The sequence below is a fragment of the Pogona vitticeps genome, chromosome 4 (assembly GCF_051106095.1).
Source record: "Pogona vitticeps strain Pit_001003342236 chromosome 4, PviZW2.1, whole genome shotgun sequence".
Taxonomy (NCBI): Eukaryota; Metazoa; Chordata; class Lepidosauria; order Squamata; family Agamidae; genus Pogona; species Pogona vitticeps.
The window spans coordinates 101,458,414-101,477,537 of NC_135786.1; the positions used below are offsets into that span (position 1 = coordinate 101,458,414).

General features: G+C 41.4%; 1 protein-coding gene across 5 annotated transcripts in view; it reads right to left on the minus strand.

The window, feature by feature from the left end:
* The window catches only part of AKNAD1 (AKNA domain containing 1), a 42,104-nt gene that overhangs the window by 11,188 nt on the left and 11,792 nt on the right, over positions 1-19,124 (minus strand). For all 5 annotated transcript variants that reach the window (XM_020784630.3, XM_078392277.1, XM_078392279.1 and 2 more), the window contains 12 exons: positions 18,831-18,890; positions 15,378-15,492; positions 15,071-15,219; positions 14,907-14,966; positions 13,490-13,623; positions 11,037-11,193; positions 10,305-10,474; positions 8,895-8,985; positions 8,456-8,553; positions 914-1,017; positions 679-814; positions 93-193 (listed from right to left, as the gene is read on the minus strand). In XM_020784630.3, the coding sequence (XP_020640289.3) occupies positions 93-193; positions 679-814; positions 914-1,017; positions 8,456-8,553; positions 8,895-8,985; positions 10,305-10,474; positions 11,037-11,193; positions 13,490-13,623; positions 14,907-14,966; positions 15,071-15,219; positions 15,378-15,492; positions 18,831-18,890 (1,375 nt within the window). The remainder of the gene's footprint in view (positions 1-92; positions 194-678; positions 815-913; positions 1,018-8,455; positions 8,554-8,894; positions 8,986-10,304; positions 10,475-11,036; positions 11,194-13,489; positions 13,624-14,906; positions 14,967-15,070; positions 15,220-15,377; positions 15,493-18,830; positions 18,891-19,124) is intronic.

The following is a 19,124-nucleotide window of genomic DNA, read 5'->3' on the forward strand; positions in this document are numbered from 1 at the left end:
ACATGACATTAGAATTTTGCAATGTTAACAAGCATTTAACAGCTTAAATTACAAATAATATGTCTACAGTTGAGATTGCTAAAACTACGTACCTGATAAATCTGTATCTGTTGCTTTTCCATCTAAGAAGACTGAAAATCTCTCACAGTCTAATTTTCCTCTATTTATTTTTTTGTACTCCACTTTTTTACTTCTGCATTGAAGACAGAACAATATAGCTAGAACGACATGATTAACAATGAGAACCAACCTATGCCAAACTAAGAACCAACTGCTACTGATGTCAATGAGCTTGATTTCCAGATTAAAAGGGTACAGAATTGCAGGTTATCCCTTTTAGGTATATTATGAGTATTTGCACCTCTTGGTGTAGTGGTTAAACTGCAGTATTGCAGTGAAAACTCTACTCATGACCTGAATTCGATCCTGAGCTCAGGTAGCTGGCTCAAGGCTGACTCAGCCTTCTGTCCTTCCAAAATCGGTAAATTGAGTATCCAGCTCACATGGGGTGGTGGTGGTAATGTGTGCCTGCGTAATTAAATTGTAAACTGCCCAGAGAGAACTTTAAGCACTAATATAAACAGCACACTTTGCTTTTCTGTTTGTATCTTCAGTTCACAATATTAATACCCTTTTGTTTTATGTTTAGAGCTTAGTTACAGTAGTTTATGTACTAACCTACTGGAAGAACAGGAACACATTTGTTTACTCGATAACTGTATTTTCAGTCTAGGATGTATAATAATATTATGTTCTTTTGAAGAATTTCCCAGTCCTTCAAGAAAACGGTGATCTGTAGGACAAGATAAGTTTCCTGTGGAGGAAAATGATAAGGGGTAAAAGTTGATTACTCGATTACTTCCATTATAATTATTTCAAATGTTGATTCAAACACAAGCACCTCTTGATCTACCTTGGCCTTTTGAAAGAGTGAAACCTGCGGTATTGGATTCCGGGTTGTTGGTATTGCAGGGATTGACTGGAGGTGGAGATCTCATTTCCCAATAGCTTAAATTCCTGATGGAAGAAAGAGATGTGGCACAAGGTATGTCAAAAGAGATCCATAGTTATTCAGAGAGCATGACGATGTAACAACTTGATGTTGTTATCTGTTGATGATGTATTCCTCTACAGTTAGAGGGTTGAAGAGATCTCCTAAAAGCTAGTATTCTTATATATATCTAATAATAAGTATTAGGCTTCAAATCCCTGCTCAGCTATGGAAACTCACAGGAGATGTGAAACTGGAAGAAACACTCTAAATATCTCACCCATCTAGAAAACCCGATTAGGGTTGCTATATAGTGGGTTCTGACTTGATGGCACAGAATAACAATACAGAGCTCTAAGGACTACTGGGGCCAAAATGACTGTGAACAAACTGTTATTGTATAATGGAGACCATTATATGGAGATACTGACTTTGGTTAAGTTTGCAGGTAAGCAAAAATAATTTAGCAGAGTTTTCCAGGACCTTCGCCCAGCTTTCAGGTAGAAAAAGAGAAAGAGATTAATAGTCTGCAAAGCAGAAAGTGAATGTGCCCTTGTCACATACAGCACTGATGGTACCTGTCTGTCATGGGTTTGGAGGGAAAGTTCCATCCTATGGGGAGTGGAAGGCGGGACATCAGGGGGGAGGAGCTGTACTGTATATATATTTGGAGCTGATGTGGAGAAGAGGTGTTGGAGTCTGTGTGTCAGACTGGGTACAACTGTTTGTCAGTTAGTACATACCTGATAGGTTCAGGTTTCTATTTAGGTAGCCAGAACTGATAGGTTCAGGGTCTGTGCGTTACCTTAAAGTGTTCTGTGGGAACCAAGCTGTTGTATGGGTGTGATTGGGACTATGCCACGTTACAGTATCCTATTTACCTGATTCTTTTATTTACCCTGTTTGTTGTTTCAATAAACCTTGTTCCTTTATTTATTAAAATCCATTCCTGGTCTGTGTGACTCCTTACAGGGAATGGTTGGTGGCAGCATAACTATAGGGTGGGATACTCCAGTAGGTCTGGGGTTGCCACATTGATTGGTGTCCAGCGTGTGGGATACGACTGGTCCAGTTGTCCAGTGGGCCAGCAAAGCCTTGGCAAGGGTGCCCAGAGCAAGGGGGGTCTAGTCAGTCAAAATCTGAGGGCGCGTAGGTAATCTTCTAGGCTTACCTCACAGGGAGGTAGGCTAGTGGAAGAACGTGCAAACTCAGATTGGGGGGACTAGATTAGGGAGCTCTGAGGCAACCCGTTTTGGCGGGAAAGGGCTGAGGCAAAGCTGCGTGAAGTAACAGTGATCTAGCCTGTCTGCTGAGAGGCCTAGCAGAGGGGGTAGATTCTGCCTGGCAACAGTTGCAAGTTGGTGCTGGAGGGACAGCAGCAGTCTATAGAAGGCTGTTTCTGAGGAAAAAGGAAAAAAGTCATCGTTTTATTTTGAGGCTTGACTTTTGAAGGCAGCCTGTTCTGGGGGGGGATTATGCCCTTGACTCGAAGCCAGATGGCAGAAATGGGGGAAGTGAGAGAACCACAGGGAGACCAAGGTTCTGAGGAGGAATTTGGCTCAGTGCAGGATGAGAGCACGGGAGAACTGACCTCAGAACTCAGAAAAATGCTCCTAGCCCAACAGCATGAGCTGAGGGTGAGGGAAATGGAGGAAAGGGAAAGAGAGAAACAAAGACAATTTGAAATAGAGAGAGAGAAAATGGAAAAAGAAGAAAGATTAGAGAGAGAGAGAGAGAATGGAAAGAGGAGAAAGATTGGAGAGAGAGAGGATGGCGTTTGAGTTAAGAAAATTGGAAATGATGAATCAGAACAATAATAACAATAGAGATTCTGAGGTGGGCCAATTGTCTAAAACTGACCTGAAGAAATTCCCTGTGTACCACAAGGGAGATTGCCCTGAGGTGTTCTTTTCCCTCGTGGAAAGAGCGTTTGTGGACTTCTCAGTAAGGGAAACTGAGAAGATGACTATTATGCGATCTTTAATCAGTGGCAGCCTGGCAGAAGTCTATGCAGAGATGCCAGAGGAACTGCTGAAGGACTTCGCTGAGTTTAAAAAACTGGTGTTTGCCCGGCATGGGATAAATGCTGAACAGCTGAGGCAAAGATTCAGGTCACTCACAAAAAAACCAGAGCAGACTTTTACCCAAGTGGGGGCCCAACTGGTGAGGTTGCTAGAGAAATGGCTGTCTCAGGAGGGGACAGAGACCTTCCAGCAGCTCAAAGACCTGATAGCGCTGGAACAATTTTATTCAGTCCTGCATGGGGAACTAAAGTTCCATGTGAGGGAGAGGAAACCTAAATCGGTGGCAGAAGCGGCAGAGATCGCAGATTTTATTTCCCAAATAAGGAAGCCCTTAGGTGCTGAGGGGAAAACTGTGGGTAAGCCCAAAGAAACCTACAGCAGGTACTCTCAGGGACCAGGGAAAAACCGGCAAGGGGGAGGGGCCCATGTTGAAGGGAAGCCCTCTGACATGAAACCACCAAGACCTCAGATTTTGGAGGGAAAACCAAAACCCGATGAGAAAGACTCCAAGTACAGCAGAAAATGTTATTTCTGTCAAGGAAAGGGCCATCTAATCTCAGAGTGTGAGAAATTAAAGCAGCTAAAAGGAAATTTGCCTCATGATTTGAGTGGAACCAAGCCAAAAGCTGTGTTCTGTGTCCAGACAGAGCAAAGCTCCTTGCCATTGAGGGAGCCTGTTACCATGGCTACTCACTCTGGACCAGTTACATCTGCTGATCAGGCTGGGGAAAATGGTCCTCTTGTGGAGGTCAAGCGCTGCTTACTAGTGAGGACAGATTCGCAATTGTTTGAGACCGCAGGGGTGGACGTAGGAATACTTGACCATCAGTATAGGGGGCTAAGGGATACTTGGTCCCAGGTGACCCTGTGCCATCCAGACATTATTCCTAGGAAGTATATAATCCCAAATGAGAGCCTGAAGGTGGCAGAGATTGAGGGGCAGGTGATCTCACTGCCAGTAGCTGAGGTACCTGTGAGCTTTCAAGGCTGGAGGGGAGTTTGGCGGCTAGCGATTTCATCGACTCTGCCAGCAGCCGTGCTCGTGGGAAATGACCTGGCTGAACATGTGAAACGGGTGCTAGTGATTACACGCTCACAAGCTACCACGGGGACAGTTCAGGGGGGTACTGAAGAGCCCGAGGTTGAAGCAGATGAGGGTAGTCCCGAAGCCGTGGCAGAAACCTTAGCCACGGACAGCAAATTTGGCCAAGAGCAAAAGGCAGACGCCACTCTCCGAAAGTGTTTTGAAAAGGTGACAGACACCCAGCTAACACCTGAAACCCCAGCGAGATTTCGCGAGGAAAAGGGAATTTTATATAGAGAGACCCTGATGAATATCTCAAAAGGGGGAGATGGGATCAGAAGTCAGCTAGTGGTACCTGAAAAGTATCGCCCCATGATCTTACAAAGGGGGCACTCTGACATGTTTGCTGTGCACTTAGGGGTGAACAAAACACAGCAGAGAATCACACAAAATTTTTACTGGCCTGAAATAGGGAAGCAGATCAAGGAGTTCTGTAAACAATGTGATGTGTGTCAGAGGCAGGGGAATAACCGTGACAGGACCAAAGCGAAGTTGTGCCCTTTGCCTGTGATTGACACCCCGTTCAAATGTATAGGAGTGGATATTGTGGGACCTTTGCCCAAGGCCACAAAGAGGGGGAACCGGTTCATTCTCACCATTGTGGACCATGCCACGAGGTACCCCGAAGCCATTCCCTTGACTAACATCGAAACTAACACAGTGGCAGATGCCTTGGTGGGGTATATGTCCAGGATGGGATTTGCCTCAGAAATAATCACAGATTTGGGCACATCGTTTACATCAAAGCTCATGAAACGGTTATGGCAAATCTGTGGAATTAAACACAAGGAAACCACTGCCTATCACCCCGAAAGTAATGGGTTAACGGAGAAGTTCAATGGGACTCTGATGCGCATGATTAGGGCTTACTTGGCTGAGAATCCAAACAATTGGGACCAGAAGCTGCAATCCCTTTTGTTTGCTTATCGATCAGTGCCACAAGCCAGTACCGGGTTCAGTCCGTTTGAACTTTTGTTTGGGAGAAAAGTAAGAGGTCCACTTGATTTAATCAAACAGAATTGGGAGCAGATCACCCAGGATGACCCACAAGATGTTGTGACGTATATAGACACTTTAATGAATGACCTGAAGAGAAACCTAGAGCTAGCAGCAGAAAACCTGCAAGCTCAGAAGGTCAGACAGAAAACCTGGTATGACCAGAAAGCCAGGGAGAGGCACTTTAACCCAGGGGAGGAAGTGCTTTGGCTTAGGCCCTGCAAAGAGAACGAACTGCAGCTCAAATGGGCAGGACCATACAGGGTCATTTCCAAGATGTCAGATCTGAACTACCTCATAGAACAGGAGGAACACCAAGCACGGAGGGTGGTACATGTGAATGCCCTGAAACCCTACTACAGAGGGGAACAGAGGGTTTTATTTGCCATCAAAGCAGCTGAGAGTGAGGAAGCTGAATTACCCTTCTGGGAGGGTAGAGGGGAAGTGAAATACAACCCAGATGAGGTGAAGATCAGTCCTGCACTCACCCAAGACCAGCAGCAAGAACTAAAAGTGCTGCTCACTAAATATCATAAGGTTTTTTCAAATAAGCCAGGGATAGTGAAGGGAGTGTTGCATCGGATCCACACAGGGGATGCAACCCCGCAAGCAGTATCCCCATACCGAGTAACGGGACCCTATAGGGACAAGGTGCGGAAGGAGCTGGACGAGATGCTTAGGGAGAACATAATCGTCCCCTCTTCTAGTCCTTGGTCCTCTCCGATAGTCCTGGTGGACAAGCCTGATGGGAGCATTAGATTTTGTGTAGATTACCGGAAATTAAACCGCGTAACCACTCCTGATGCCTACCCAATGCCCAGGCTAGACAACCTGATTGAAACCATAGGGGGTTGTCGGTTCATTTCATCGTTGGACCTAGTAAAGGGTTACTGGCAATTAAGGATTGATCCCAGGGATCAGGAAAAGACCGCATTTTGCAGCCCTTTCGGTCTATATGAGTTTAGAGTCCTTAGTTTTGGTCTCAGAAATGCACCAGCCACATTCCAAAGGCTGATGGACCAGACCTTAGCAGGGCTCAGTGACTTTACTGTGGCCTACATCGACGATATAGGGATCTTCAGCAATACCTGGGAAGATCACCTGAAACACCTGGAAATAGTGCTGCAGAGGTTAAGTGCAGCAGGGCTAACAGTAAAGGCAAGCAAGTGTCAGCTGGGTAGCCCAGAAATAAAATACTTGGGTCACATAGTAGGGGGAGGAGTGATCAAACCCCTAGAGGCCAAGATAGAAGCCGTTCGTGATTGGCCCAGACCCAACACCAAGAAAAAAGTCAAATCATTTCTTGGGTTGGTGGGCTACTACAGAAAGTTCATCCCGAGGTTTAGCGAGATGGCGACTCCGCTGACCGATCTGACGAGGAAGAAGACTGATGACCGCATCCCGTGGACCAGCGACTGTGAGGAGGCGTTCCAGAGGTTGAAGGAGGCGCTCGTCTATTATCCAGTGCTGCGTGCTCCCGACTTCGACCGGGAGTTCATCATCTACACTGATGCGTCTAACAGCGGGGTAGGAGCAGTTCTTTGCCAAGAGGATGAAAATGGTGACCAGCATCCAGTGTCCTACCTGAGTAGGAAACTCCAGAAAGGTGAGAGACATTTGGCAACCGTGGAAAAGGAGTGCCTGGCCATAGTATACGCGATTCAGAAGGCCAAACCTTACATCTGGGGAAGACATTTTGTTCTGTGCACTGACCACTCACCACTGCAGTGGTTAAAGACAATGAAAACACATAATAGTAAACTTATGAGGTGGGCTTTAAACCTGCAAGATTTTGACTTTGAAGTGAAGGTGGTCAGAGGGACAATGAACTGTGTTGCTGACGCCTTGTCAAGAAGACCCGACGAGTGAAGACGGCGAAGAAACCATGGACTATGTATATTTTGGTGACCAAAAGTTAAAATGTACCTGTTTATTGAACAGGCTTGGTTGGTATTAATAAAGGTAACTTAATGTATTGCAATTATTAATGTTTAAATGCATAATTGATATGTTTGACCTAGAGTGAGTAAGTATGGGATTGTGTTATAATGTATAACTGTTTTTGTGTTTTGATCCTGGTTGTTTTTTTGGAGAAAAGCACTTTAGCTTTTCCCCTGCAAAACAACTTATAAAGAGGGGAGGTGTCACATACAGCACTGATGGTACCTGTCTGTCATGGGTTTGGAGGGAAAGTTCCATCCTATGGGGAGTGGAAGGCGGGACATCAGGGGGGAGGAGCTGTACTGTATATATATTTGGAGCTGATGTGGAGAAGAGGTGTTGGAGTCTGTGTGTCAGACTGGGTACAACTGTTTGTCAGTTAGTACATACCTGATAGGTTAAGGTTTCTATTTAGGTAGCCAGAACTGATAGGTTCAGGGTCTGTGCGTTACCTTAAAGTGTTCTGTGGGAACCAAGCTGTTGTATGGGTGTGATTGGGACTATGCCACGTTACAGTATCCTATTTACCTGATTCTTTTATTTACCCTGTTTGTTGTTTCAATAAACCTTGTTCCTTTATTTATTAAAATCCATTCCTGGTCTGTGTGACTCCTTACAGGGAATGGTTGGTGGCAGCATAACTATAGGGTGGGATACTCCAGTAGGTCTGGGGTTGCCACAGCCCTCTCCCATACCTACACAATTTTTGTGTGTGTTCTGCACCATACATCAGAACCGGCTTATAGCAATCCTAATATGGCTTTCAAGGTAAGTGAGATATATAAGGAGTGATTTTACCAGTCCCATAGCCCCTGTCAGTTTCCATGGCTGGGTAGAAATTCGAACACAGGCCTCCTGAATCCTAGTCTGTCATTCTGTCTACTACACCACACTCACACTGGGTATCTCAATCTTAAGTTCCCTTGATATTAACTGTTCATATAAAATACCTTTCCAATAAACATCAACTGATCTTAGTTATAAAATGTATAAAGAAAAAATGAAAAACATTGCCTTAATTTGTGTCATGTATAGTTCTATAAGTCACAATAAGACATTTCTATCATATCCTTCTTTAGCTGTCACTTTTCTAAACCAAAGAGCAGAAAACATTTAGCTTTTCATATTGGGAAGGTGTACCATGTTGTCTCCATTGGTTGCAGTTGATGGGTGTTTCTGTTTGATTTCTTTTCTTTTTGTTTTTGAACATTCCCTTCCTGAAACTGTACTTCTCCATTTGTCTAAATTTGAGTCAGTTTGACTTGTTTGATCTGAAGTGTGTACCTGTATTGTAAAACCTAGGTCAATTTCCTTACATCCAATGATCGGGACTAAGGGGATAGGTCAAAGAGGGAGGGAGGGACAGTGCCAAATGAACATACATAATCGGTTGTGGAATCACTGGTGCTGAAGCCTTACCCGTCTCTGTCTTCTTGGTTACTGTTATTCTGAGCTAATGTCAGTGGCCTGTGGTACTCAAGCACTCCAGCCTTTTGATCTGGTGAAAACATACGGTGCTGCATTACAAAACAACACATTATTATCAAAGGGCTTCAGGATTTATACTGCCAACTTCTGAATTTTTCAGCATTCATTTAAGTCATCGTTGGAACAATTTGTCATAGGAGGGCTAATAAATTGTTGGGGATAAATAATAATATAGCGTGCAGAAAATCTAGCAGATTTATTTGGCTGTAACAGAATTAGACATGAAGAGTCGGAGATGACTAAACAACTAAACAACAACAGAATTAATTTTTCTATAATATTCATTCAGTAAACTGCAGTAGCTTCTGAGTTATGGAATCCAAGTTCAAGCAAGCTTCTGAACATTAACTGAAATATCAAATTAACTTACATGGATATATTGCTTATTTATTAGCAGCCCAGAATTTTCCAGAGGCTTCACTATTTTCTCATAGGCATTTTTGTTTTGTAGTTCAGGCTGGCTAAAGCAAAACAAAATGTGTGTCTTTAACAAGAACTTCTTGGTGGATTATAGCATGTAAACAATTTTAAAAGTTATAACTGTATTGAATAATTAAACCAGTGCTTCCCATCCTTTTTTGAGTTGCAACTCCCTTTTATAATACCCAAGTAACCTGCAACCCACCCACCCAGCATAAAATGCATAAAAAGGCATTTTTAATGGAGTAAATTCATATTCTCAGAAAGTAGATATTTCTCCCGCAAAGGACCGATTTTTATACGTAAACATATATACTAATTTTAACATCCCACTCTGAAAGGACAAGGAAGAAATTATTTGATAAGGGTTACAACACATCTAAGGCAACACGTGACCCCCCCCAGAAAACACTCTTCGATACCCCTGGGGGTCCTGACCACCAGGTTGGGAAACACTGAAATAAATAATTGCCTATTTGCAAGTCTGAGGAAGCAGGAAGCTGGGCTGGAACAAAGAGAATAAAGTCACATTCATTGGCTGAAATTTGGTTACTTAGTGTAGTGAGTCACATTAGACTAGGCCCATTTGAACCAATGGAACTTACGAAGGAAATGACTCATTAAATCCCCATGACTCAGTACACATAATGTGACTTACTACGCTAAGCAACAGAATTTGAGCCTGTGTATTGTACTACTATATTTTTCAGTTTTCCATTTGATGTTTGTGAGGCTGTTTCAGCATTTACAGGTTCATCAAATATTGGTTTTATAATTAAACTTTCGCTATAATCTTTACTGAAGAGTCTAAAGAACTGTACAAACAATTGTATCAGCCCAGAGAGATGGACTTCTGTTTCTTGAAAATCAAGCCCCATGATGTCAAATCACTTTGGAAAATAGAGTTTCATATGAACAATTTGATAGGGCAGGGAGATTGGTTGTTTTCTTAAAAAGTCCCATTATATGAGCCATAGTCACACAGAAAATAGTTGTATACCTCCTAACCAGTGTGCTTAGGCTCTTAAGTCAGGGTCTAAATTGACAAAAATCAATGGGCTCATGCACTCCACCTTTGGACAAAGCTTCTCTTTCAGTTTGCAATTGAGTGCTTGCCATAATATGCTGATATATCAGAGGGGAAATGAAGACCAGTGTTTATCTACCAGTGGATCTCACTGTCCATTGCTGGTTTAGAGAGCAAACACTACCCATAGCTTGACCATTCATGGAAAGGCACATGCAAGCCTATATTTTGCTTTATACTGGCTAAACAACAGATCAGAAAATTGCCTAAACTGGGCCAATACCCAAAACATTACAACATCCTTTCTGCGGATGTCACAAGTTTAACACTTACTCCTGATGGACGGGATAACATAGGTCACCTTGGCTAGGTTGCTGATATACTCTCTGTGGGATCACCTCTATACAATGGCTTCTATTCTTCCCAGAGTTCTCATTCATAAAAACATTCACTCCCATGGCACTGTTTTGTGAAGACTCATTAATGCTTGAAATCACGGGACTCTGTATGAAAGAATAAAATAAAATAAATAAATAAATAAGGCACCATATTAGATCAATATTGAGCATAGCTAAAGCACATCTTGAAGATTTATGCTTTTTTTCACACATCAAGGGAATCAAAGCTTATAAGCCCACTATTTCCATCTGCAAATCCAAAATGACATGATACAGCCAGCCAAAAAAAATCCAGTTTACAGTGAATTATACAAAGACAAAGCAGGGAGATACCTTTGTTAGATCACTAATAATTCACACATGGAGGCTAGTTTTCAGCTCTTCATGAGTCTTCATCAGGTGGAGCATTACAGATCTGAGGTTGGTAAAGGGAAAAAAAACACCCTCCAAATCCTTGGCCAGATGTGCAGGCCAGGCTCCTCATTTAAATCATATTCCAAAATGGGGGCTGCAAAATCTGCTCAGAGATAGTGGATGCCAGATTTCACCTCTGGTGATGTGGATTGGAACATATATTGGAATCTATATATGGGGACTTGCCTGTTTTTATAAAAGGTTTCAACTGCAGTGACTCATTAAACTAAATTACGAGGGGTTCGTTGTTTACCTCAGAACAGCGTGAATAGGGAGACGGCACAGATTCACAGGGTGTGAAAGAAGACAAGGTTGCAAAAGTTGAGGATGGAGGATTGCATGTCTCATCGATTTTCTCTTTAATATCTTCAAGAAGCATCTCAAGCTTAAATATTTCTCCTTCAACTTTTCTAAATCCAATTACAAGAAACAGTATTACATATCATATGCAATGCGTGCTTTTTCTTCCCTTTGTCATAATACTAAGGATACAAAAGGATTTGAAATTTTAGATAGGGCTGGCCATGGATTGAACTGGGGTGACACCTCTCCTGCTTGGTTCAAGAGCTGCCACTGATTTACCACACATCGTGAAGCAACTTTGTTGCTTGTTAACATTGGAAGTAGTTGTTTCTATGAAGAGAAATGGGAAAGGGTTCACCAACCCTTCCCATATCCACTGGTTCCCCTCCCAAAATGTGCACACTGACAGGTCACCATACTCCTTGCCTGAATCCGGGAAGCAATTGCTGGACAGAACTAGTGAAGACCAAAGGCAAACATATATTTCTTGCCATATGCCTCAGTGGTAGAACTAAACAAATAATATCGCCCATCAATTCTGCCTTCCCTGCAAATATCAGGTCGATAATGTGAATGGAAGTGGATACTGGCCCATTAACTGGGGAGGGTGTAATAGAATTTATATTTTAAATTCTGTGGCGGTCTAAGAGTTAACATGGCATAGAGGTTACAGTTCGATGAAGACTCATGAAATGTGGACTTTCATCTCCATTTGTTGGTGGGAGCTATCCTGTGACCTTGAGCCAACCACACATTCTCAACCTGACCTGTCTCACGGGTTCACTGTGAGGACAGAGAAGATAAAAGCCATGTGTGTCATCTTCAGTTTGTTAGAAGAAACTTGGGATACAACTGTGATACAGTAGGACCCCATTATCTGCGGGATCAGTATCTGCTGATTCACTTATCCATGTTCTGAAAATATTAAAAGAAAAATTCTAGTTATATACAGTGGACCCTTGACTTACAGACGGCTTGACTTACAGACTTTTTGAGTTACAGACTTCTCTGGCCGTAAAATTTAGGTTTGACTTGCAGCCTGAGAATTGACTTACAGACCAGAAAAAAACCAAAATGGAACAAAAACGGCCTGTTACGGGATTAATCGGTTTTCAATGCACTGTAGGTCAATGGAGACTTGACTTACAGACTTTTTGACTTGAGAACTGCCTTCCAATACGGATTAAGTTCTCAAGTCAAGACCCCACTGTATGTCTTTAAAGATGAAATTACTAGAACTGGCCACTAGAGGGAGCCAGAGACCATGCTATGTATAGTGTTCACTAGAGAAACATATTTCCATTATGTTATTACCAGAACTGGCCACTAGATATTATGTATTGCATTCTCTATTAAAATACTTTAGTGCTTGCTATAATCTGCAGTTTCCAGCATCCATGGGGGGCAGCTTGGAACTGATCCTCCATGGGTATGGGGGTCCTACTGTATTCTTTTTACTAAGCAGTTTTTTCCCTTTTAATGTTTAAAAATATCTCAATAACTCAGCAGAGCATCCACCAGCAATATAACTATGATGTGATTTGGAAATTGAACGGTTAATGCTTATAGAAAGATGTTGTATAATGACTTTGCACTGCTATTTGGACATGGTACTGAAAACCAGTGGCTACTCCAGGAGCCATTTCTAACTTCCACATAAAGCTCTTCCAATGGCCCACCATTAAACAGGATCTTCTTAGAGACATTAAGATGCCATTTCCACAGCTGCCCATGGCCATGTTTTTATTCTGTTGCAAAAGGCAGGGTGGTCATGGACAGAAGTGTAATGCATTTATAAGTATTACCACCTTCACCAGTTTCCTCACCCCAAGATCTCCCACTTCTCAGTTTTTGCTAACATTTTTACTTCAAAGGTGAAGAAACCCATGGGCTTTCAAAATTACAGATCAGGCTATCCAGTGCGTTTCTGCACAGAAGGCTTCAATCTTGTATATGTATATGACACCCATGTATATGAAAGAACAGCTCTGGGGAAAGTTGCTTTTTATAAACTCCAGAAGCTCCCAGCAAGTTATAGCCAATGGTTGAGAGATTCTGGACCCTGTTGTCCAACATTTCTCACCATTACTTAATAATTTTATTAATTAATTGTTATAAATTTTTCTTGAACTTGTTATGTTTTATGTTGTAAGCCACCTAGAGTGGTCGAAATGACTGGATAGGCGAGGTATAAATACAATTAACAACAACAACAACAACAACAACAACAACAACAACAACAATAATTACCACCACTTTTTAAGTTCTGGAGGAGTAACTACGCTAAGAAGAACTCATTGCTTAATGTAGACATAGGATATCATTATTAAAGATGTTGTAGGGATACACTTTTAAAATGGCTATACTATTTTTAAAAATAGGTATAGTAAAAAAAATCTTGACCTTTCAGGATCAAATGCTACAATGTTTTTTGGTGAATACTTGTAATTTTGGAGTTGTAAACAACAGTGCTTCTCCTTTGTTGCGAAGTAATTCTGCTCCAGTTGACTGAGTTGTTCTTTTAAAAGCCTCAAAAGCTGTACAAATCAAATGTAACAAAATATATTACTTTCTCATAGTTCGGCAATTTTACTCTGCATATGTAACATCCAGGGCTGCCTCTTAAACATGTTCTGGCAATTGGTCCAAAAGAAATTAGACAATGTAAATACAATGCTAAGAGCCAAATTAGATTACATTAACCTTCTTAAACTGAGCCTGTTTTAGATGTCGCCAAGGCAAAGACAGCAATGACAAGTGACAGATGAAACTTGCTCCTTAATGTCAGTTATAATTTTTGGTATCTGTTTCAGAGGATAAATGAATGCCTACATTGTGGAAACGCTGCCCTTGAATATTATCCTTCTGCCCAGCCTTAAGTCAATGGGTACTTCTGTGTACAGATGAAATTCCTGCCTATGTGGAGTGCCCTATGCACTTCACCAGGAAGAAAAGCAGGCGGGAGCATCATACTAAGACGTGTGCATGTGGAAGCGTCCACGCTCCTGAAGTGAACAAGGTGGCAACTAGGGACATGTGAGCTTTGTGTGTTTACTGCTACTTTCACATCTACAGCACCAAACTTGATTAGGGTGCTGGTTTAAATGAATCCCAACATTTCCAATTCAGGGAAATCTTTGTGTAACCTTGGAGGCAACATATTCAAATTATAGTTGTCTTTACATTTGTATGTGTACTCACAAAACTACTTTGTGAAATCAGAAATAAGAGAGGATTTCCTCACATTACATCTGGTATGAAGAAAATTACTTATTATTGGATCTGGTGCCATCATTCCACTGACAGGAGTACTTTCACCAGTAGAACTGGGAGAACAGGAATCTTGCCCCCTTCCCAATGCCCTCCTGTGTCATCCAAATCTCCTACAGATTGCTACTGGCTGTGGGAACAGAAAGAGGATATGCCTTTCTGCATCCACTGACCTCTTTTAGTGCAATGTTGGCTTTAACATATAGGGCTGTATCGAGCTAACTTAAATCCCATCAATCAGCTAAATCATGGCTAGTTTGAAGTCCATTAACTTCAAGGGCTCTCGTCCTTCCTGTTCAGTGAGATTTACAAATTCTGTACCTAAGTGAATTCAACTACAGTACTTTGATCTAAAGTCAACCCAATATACCTAATGTTGGCTTTTCTTTTTTAACATACTGAACTCTATTAACAAAAAACAAACAAACAAACAAACCAAGAGAGAGAAAACAAAACAGATTTCTGCAACAATTCATAAAAAACAAAAGACTTTCAGCTGACGTTAAATACAATACAGACTCTTGCTTCCTTATTCCAAGCATTCATTCACCTGATGGCATTCTTGTGCAGGTAATACATCTTGTGCCACACATTTAGAAAAGGTTTCCACCTTTAAGAAAAAGGAATGTACATCATTTTAGCTTTGGGAAGTGACATTTATAAAAAGAAAGGCAGGAATCAAATATTTGAAATAGAAGAAGAATTTCACATTACTTTAGTTTTCAACTCTTGTGTCTGTTCCTTTAAGATCTGAGAAAGTGTTTCTTCTTCTGCTACTTTTTGCCATGTAGGGGGATTCACAGATGCTTGAGCTGCTCCATCACCTAAGGGGGAGGTTGAGGTCATTCTTCCAGATTGTGGTTCTACAAAACAACATTTTTAAAAGGAAGGGAGCATGGTTTTGAAACTCCAGTTCTCTCAGCAGTGGATGATCTGCATGCTACTTTCTTAATTAGAAAACATAAATCTGTGAAACAAAAGCAGTATTATTCTAGTTATTTTGCTAACCCATTTGAACTACCTGGAAGAGGTGACTGGGAGAAATTAAACATGGGCTTCACAGGGACAGTTACAGGCAGAACGGCAGACCATTCAGAGGTTCTTTCAGTACCTTGTCCTTTAACGCCAGGGGTTGTCTATGAGAATTTGAACAGGGAAAACATACGTTAAAATATACAAAAGCTCAATGTATAGTACAAAATCAACATTTGCAATCGAAATATACTTTTGCCTCTTTCTTCCCGATACCCTCAGCACCCCCTCCCTAAATTCAGCACTCAGAAAAAATAGCATGCACATATTAAACAAACAATATTCAAATGTGAATGATTTAGTTAAAATATTTAAATACAATATGCTTTAATGCAACTTCCAGTTCAGCTTCCAACTGAAAACATTCAAAAAAGTATAATAAATATACAACAGATATATAATACAGTTGTAGATCATATATAAATATAATAATGAACAAGTATGTAATAAACATATAATACACAACCTGTTAAAAGAGAGGATTTTAAAAGATGGGGGAATATCCTTGCCTTGTAGTGAAATTGTTGAAGAATATTGCACACATGGGCACAGGAGCAATTTTAATGTTTGGATTCAGCCCTTTGAAACCTGGAATTATTACCTGAGCAAAATTTATACAGCTTATGTGTCTTAGACAAGTACAATTGTGATAGGAAAGGGGCCAGAAGTCCTAGTTCTAGCTAGTTAAGTCAAAGATGTCAAGAACCGTGGCTGCCACTTTTATTTCTAAAGAAAAGACAGAATTCTCCTCTCTGAAGGATAAGAGAAAGGTGTGAGAAGAAAGCAAGGGACATCAGTAACTTTAAGCATAGCAATCTAAAGCTGAGGGAAGGCACAGCACAAGGGAGAAGCAGAAAAAGAACAGTCTAGGAAACCTGACGTGGTCCTCTTCCTACTCTTCCCTATGTAGATACATACATTTTCTAGAATATAAGCTGAGTTGCACCTGGTCAATTCCAAAACAAATGAATTATCACTAAGAATGTGATGACACAGTCAGAGAAACATAAATTCACTCACTGTGAAGCTGCATCGGGGAATTTGGGTTTCCCCACGTCTGTGTTAACTGGTCACACGGGAAGAGGAATAAATTGGATAAACAGCCTTGTTTGCAGATTGTTAAGGCAGCTCTCCCATTGCCCTGCAGAAGGAGCAGCTGCAGAACTACTTTATAAGCTGTAAACTAGGGCAGAGTGGCAATTTCCTCCTCTTGCGGACTGAGCAAACAGAGGCCTGTGCTCAGTTTAAAGAAAAAGCAAAACCACTGTGGAGCGATTTTAAGAATTCTCTTTTAGTATGGTTGAGACAAACTTTGTCAGATAAAAGCTGGTGAAACAGCCAACCCAATCCCATAGTGTTTCCTTAATTTGTTGCCAATATGTTAGAACCCTAAGCCACAAAGAAGGCAATTCTCTTGCCAGTCACTAGCTACCTTACTTTCAATGAGAAGGATGTTGCAGCATTATCATTTGATATAAGAACCAGGATTCTCCTCCCAGAATTTAAACGGCTTAAAGTTAAACAGTTTGAATTTTGCTTGAAATGGGCCAGAAGCCAGAGGAATCTGTTCAGAACTGGCAATGTAATTTCCCATCAACCTCTTTTAATCAACAGCCTTTCAAAACAGTTTTCAGGAAATGAGATCCCACATACAATACATTACACTATCAATCCTACATGATCCCAGAATAAGGATGAAGGAGTACTCCCAAAGTATCTAAGGATTTTTGTTTGTTTGTTTGTTCCATTTTTACCCTGCCCATCTAGATTCAGGAATCTACTCTGGCCGGCTTACAGAATACAAAGATAAAAACAGCATTTAAATAACTTTGTTCATAAAAGCAATAAAGATCAATAAAGAAAACAGGATCCAAGATGGGATAAGGAAGCTATGTAATTGGGGGGGGGGGGGGAAGGCCTGCCTGAAAAACCAAGTCTTCAACTTGTTTTTAAAAATTCCCAGAAAGAGTACCAGTCGGATCTCCGGGGTTAAGGTGTTCCAAAGATGAGGTTGTTTGTTTAAAAACAGTAAGTATACAACTACTAAAAAGGATCAAACAGACACCACACCAAAAGACAGTAAACAAAAGCAACACCAAAACACCTTCAAAGCATTAAGGCACAATCATCCATTTTAACCCCCCACTCAGGCAGGCAGTCATTAAGGAAAACCTTGCCTGAAGAGAAAAGTCTTTGCCAGCTTGTGGAAGGACAGCAAAGATGGGGCCAGCCTGGCTCCCCATTTGAAGGGAGTTCCAAGGTCTGGGAGCAGCAACAAAGAAGGCCCTCTCCTGTGTACCCACCAAAGGTGGCATGGACTGAGAGAAAGGCCTCTCTTGAGGATCTTAACACCCAAGCAGGCTCATAAGGGGAGACACAGTCCTTGAGGTAGCTTGGGCCCAAGATGTTTAGGACTTTATAGGCTAGAATGAGGACTTTGAAATGTGCCTGGAAACAGATCAGCAGCCACTAAACTGCTATAACAGGGAGGTTACATGATCCCTGTGTCCAGCCCCAATTAACAATCTGGCTGCCTCATTTGGACCCACAGAAGCTTCTGCACACTTTCCAGAGGTAGCTCCACATAGAGCGGATTATAGTAATCCAGCCAGGATGTAACTAGGGTGTAGGGTGTGTGTCACCATGGCCAAATCAGAACTCTCCAGGAATGAGCGCAGCTGGCACACTAGTTTTAATTGTGCGAACGCACTCTTAGCCACCATTGAAACCTAGGCATCTAGGCTCAAAGATGAATCCAAGAGCATCCCTAGGTTGCACGCTTATGCGTTCAGAGGGAGCGCAACCCCATCCAGCACAGGCTGCATCCCTGTTCCTCGATCTCTTAGAAGATGACAACACACCCAGCAAGTTCAATATCATCTTTCAGAACAGATGAGGTACAGATACTTTAAACTGGGGCTCTCCTGGACACCAATCATGGAAAGAGAGAGAGGATCCTTATATAAATCATAGCAACTCTACACCCTGGACCTCAAGTATATGTTGATGTTGCACCATTTAAGGAGGGGAGCAGAACTGTGGGGGGGGGGGGAAACAGACTGCATCTTCCAGTTTGTTCATCCAGCTCAGCTAAATTCTCTCACCCACAATTAAATCATGGACAACAGCTGACATACAATGGGCGGACTTAGCCAGGAAAATCATGGGAGTGTGTGTGAAATGTTCATAGATGGCTACAAAGGGAAGCTACAGCTTTTAAACTATTGCAAGTTATAATTTACAAATCCTAACTTTTTCAAGTGTACTTGCTTTAAAAGGAGGGTGTGTACTAGATTCATATTAAACAAAATATCAGAGCAGAGACATTAATAAACAGATCTACTGTTTACACAATTCATACTTTTTGTTCAGAAAGAAAATATTTTGTATTAAAGGAGACAGCTGAAACATTACAGCTGATTCCACATTATAGGAAACTTACCTTAGTGTTAAACCTTAGATTATCAATATGATTCTGAGCTTCTGCTTGTTTTGTCAGCATCTATTATTTCAACAGAGATAAATTAGATAAACTGATAATTAGAGAAATTGATTTTTAAATTAATTTTAAATTATTAAATAACTCAGATAAATTAATAAAAGTACACTTTAAAAGCTAAAACAATCTCCTGCATGTAACATCTACTGCACAGCCTATGGCTGAGCTATTGCACCAGATATTCATTATGATGTTCTGGAAAAGTTTATATTCAACAGAAGAAAACCAAAGTAGTGC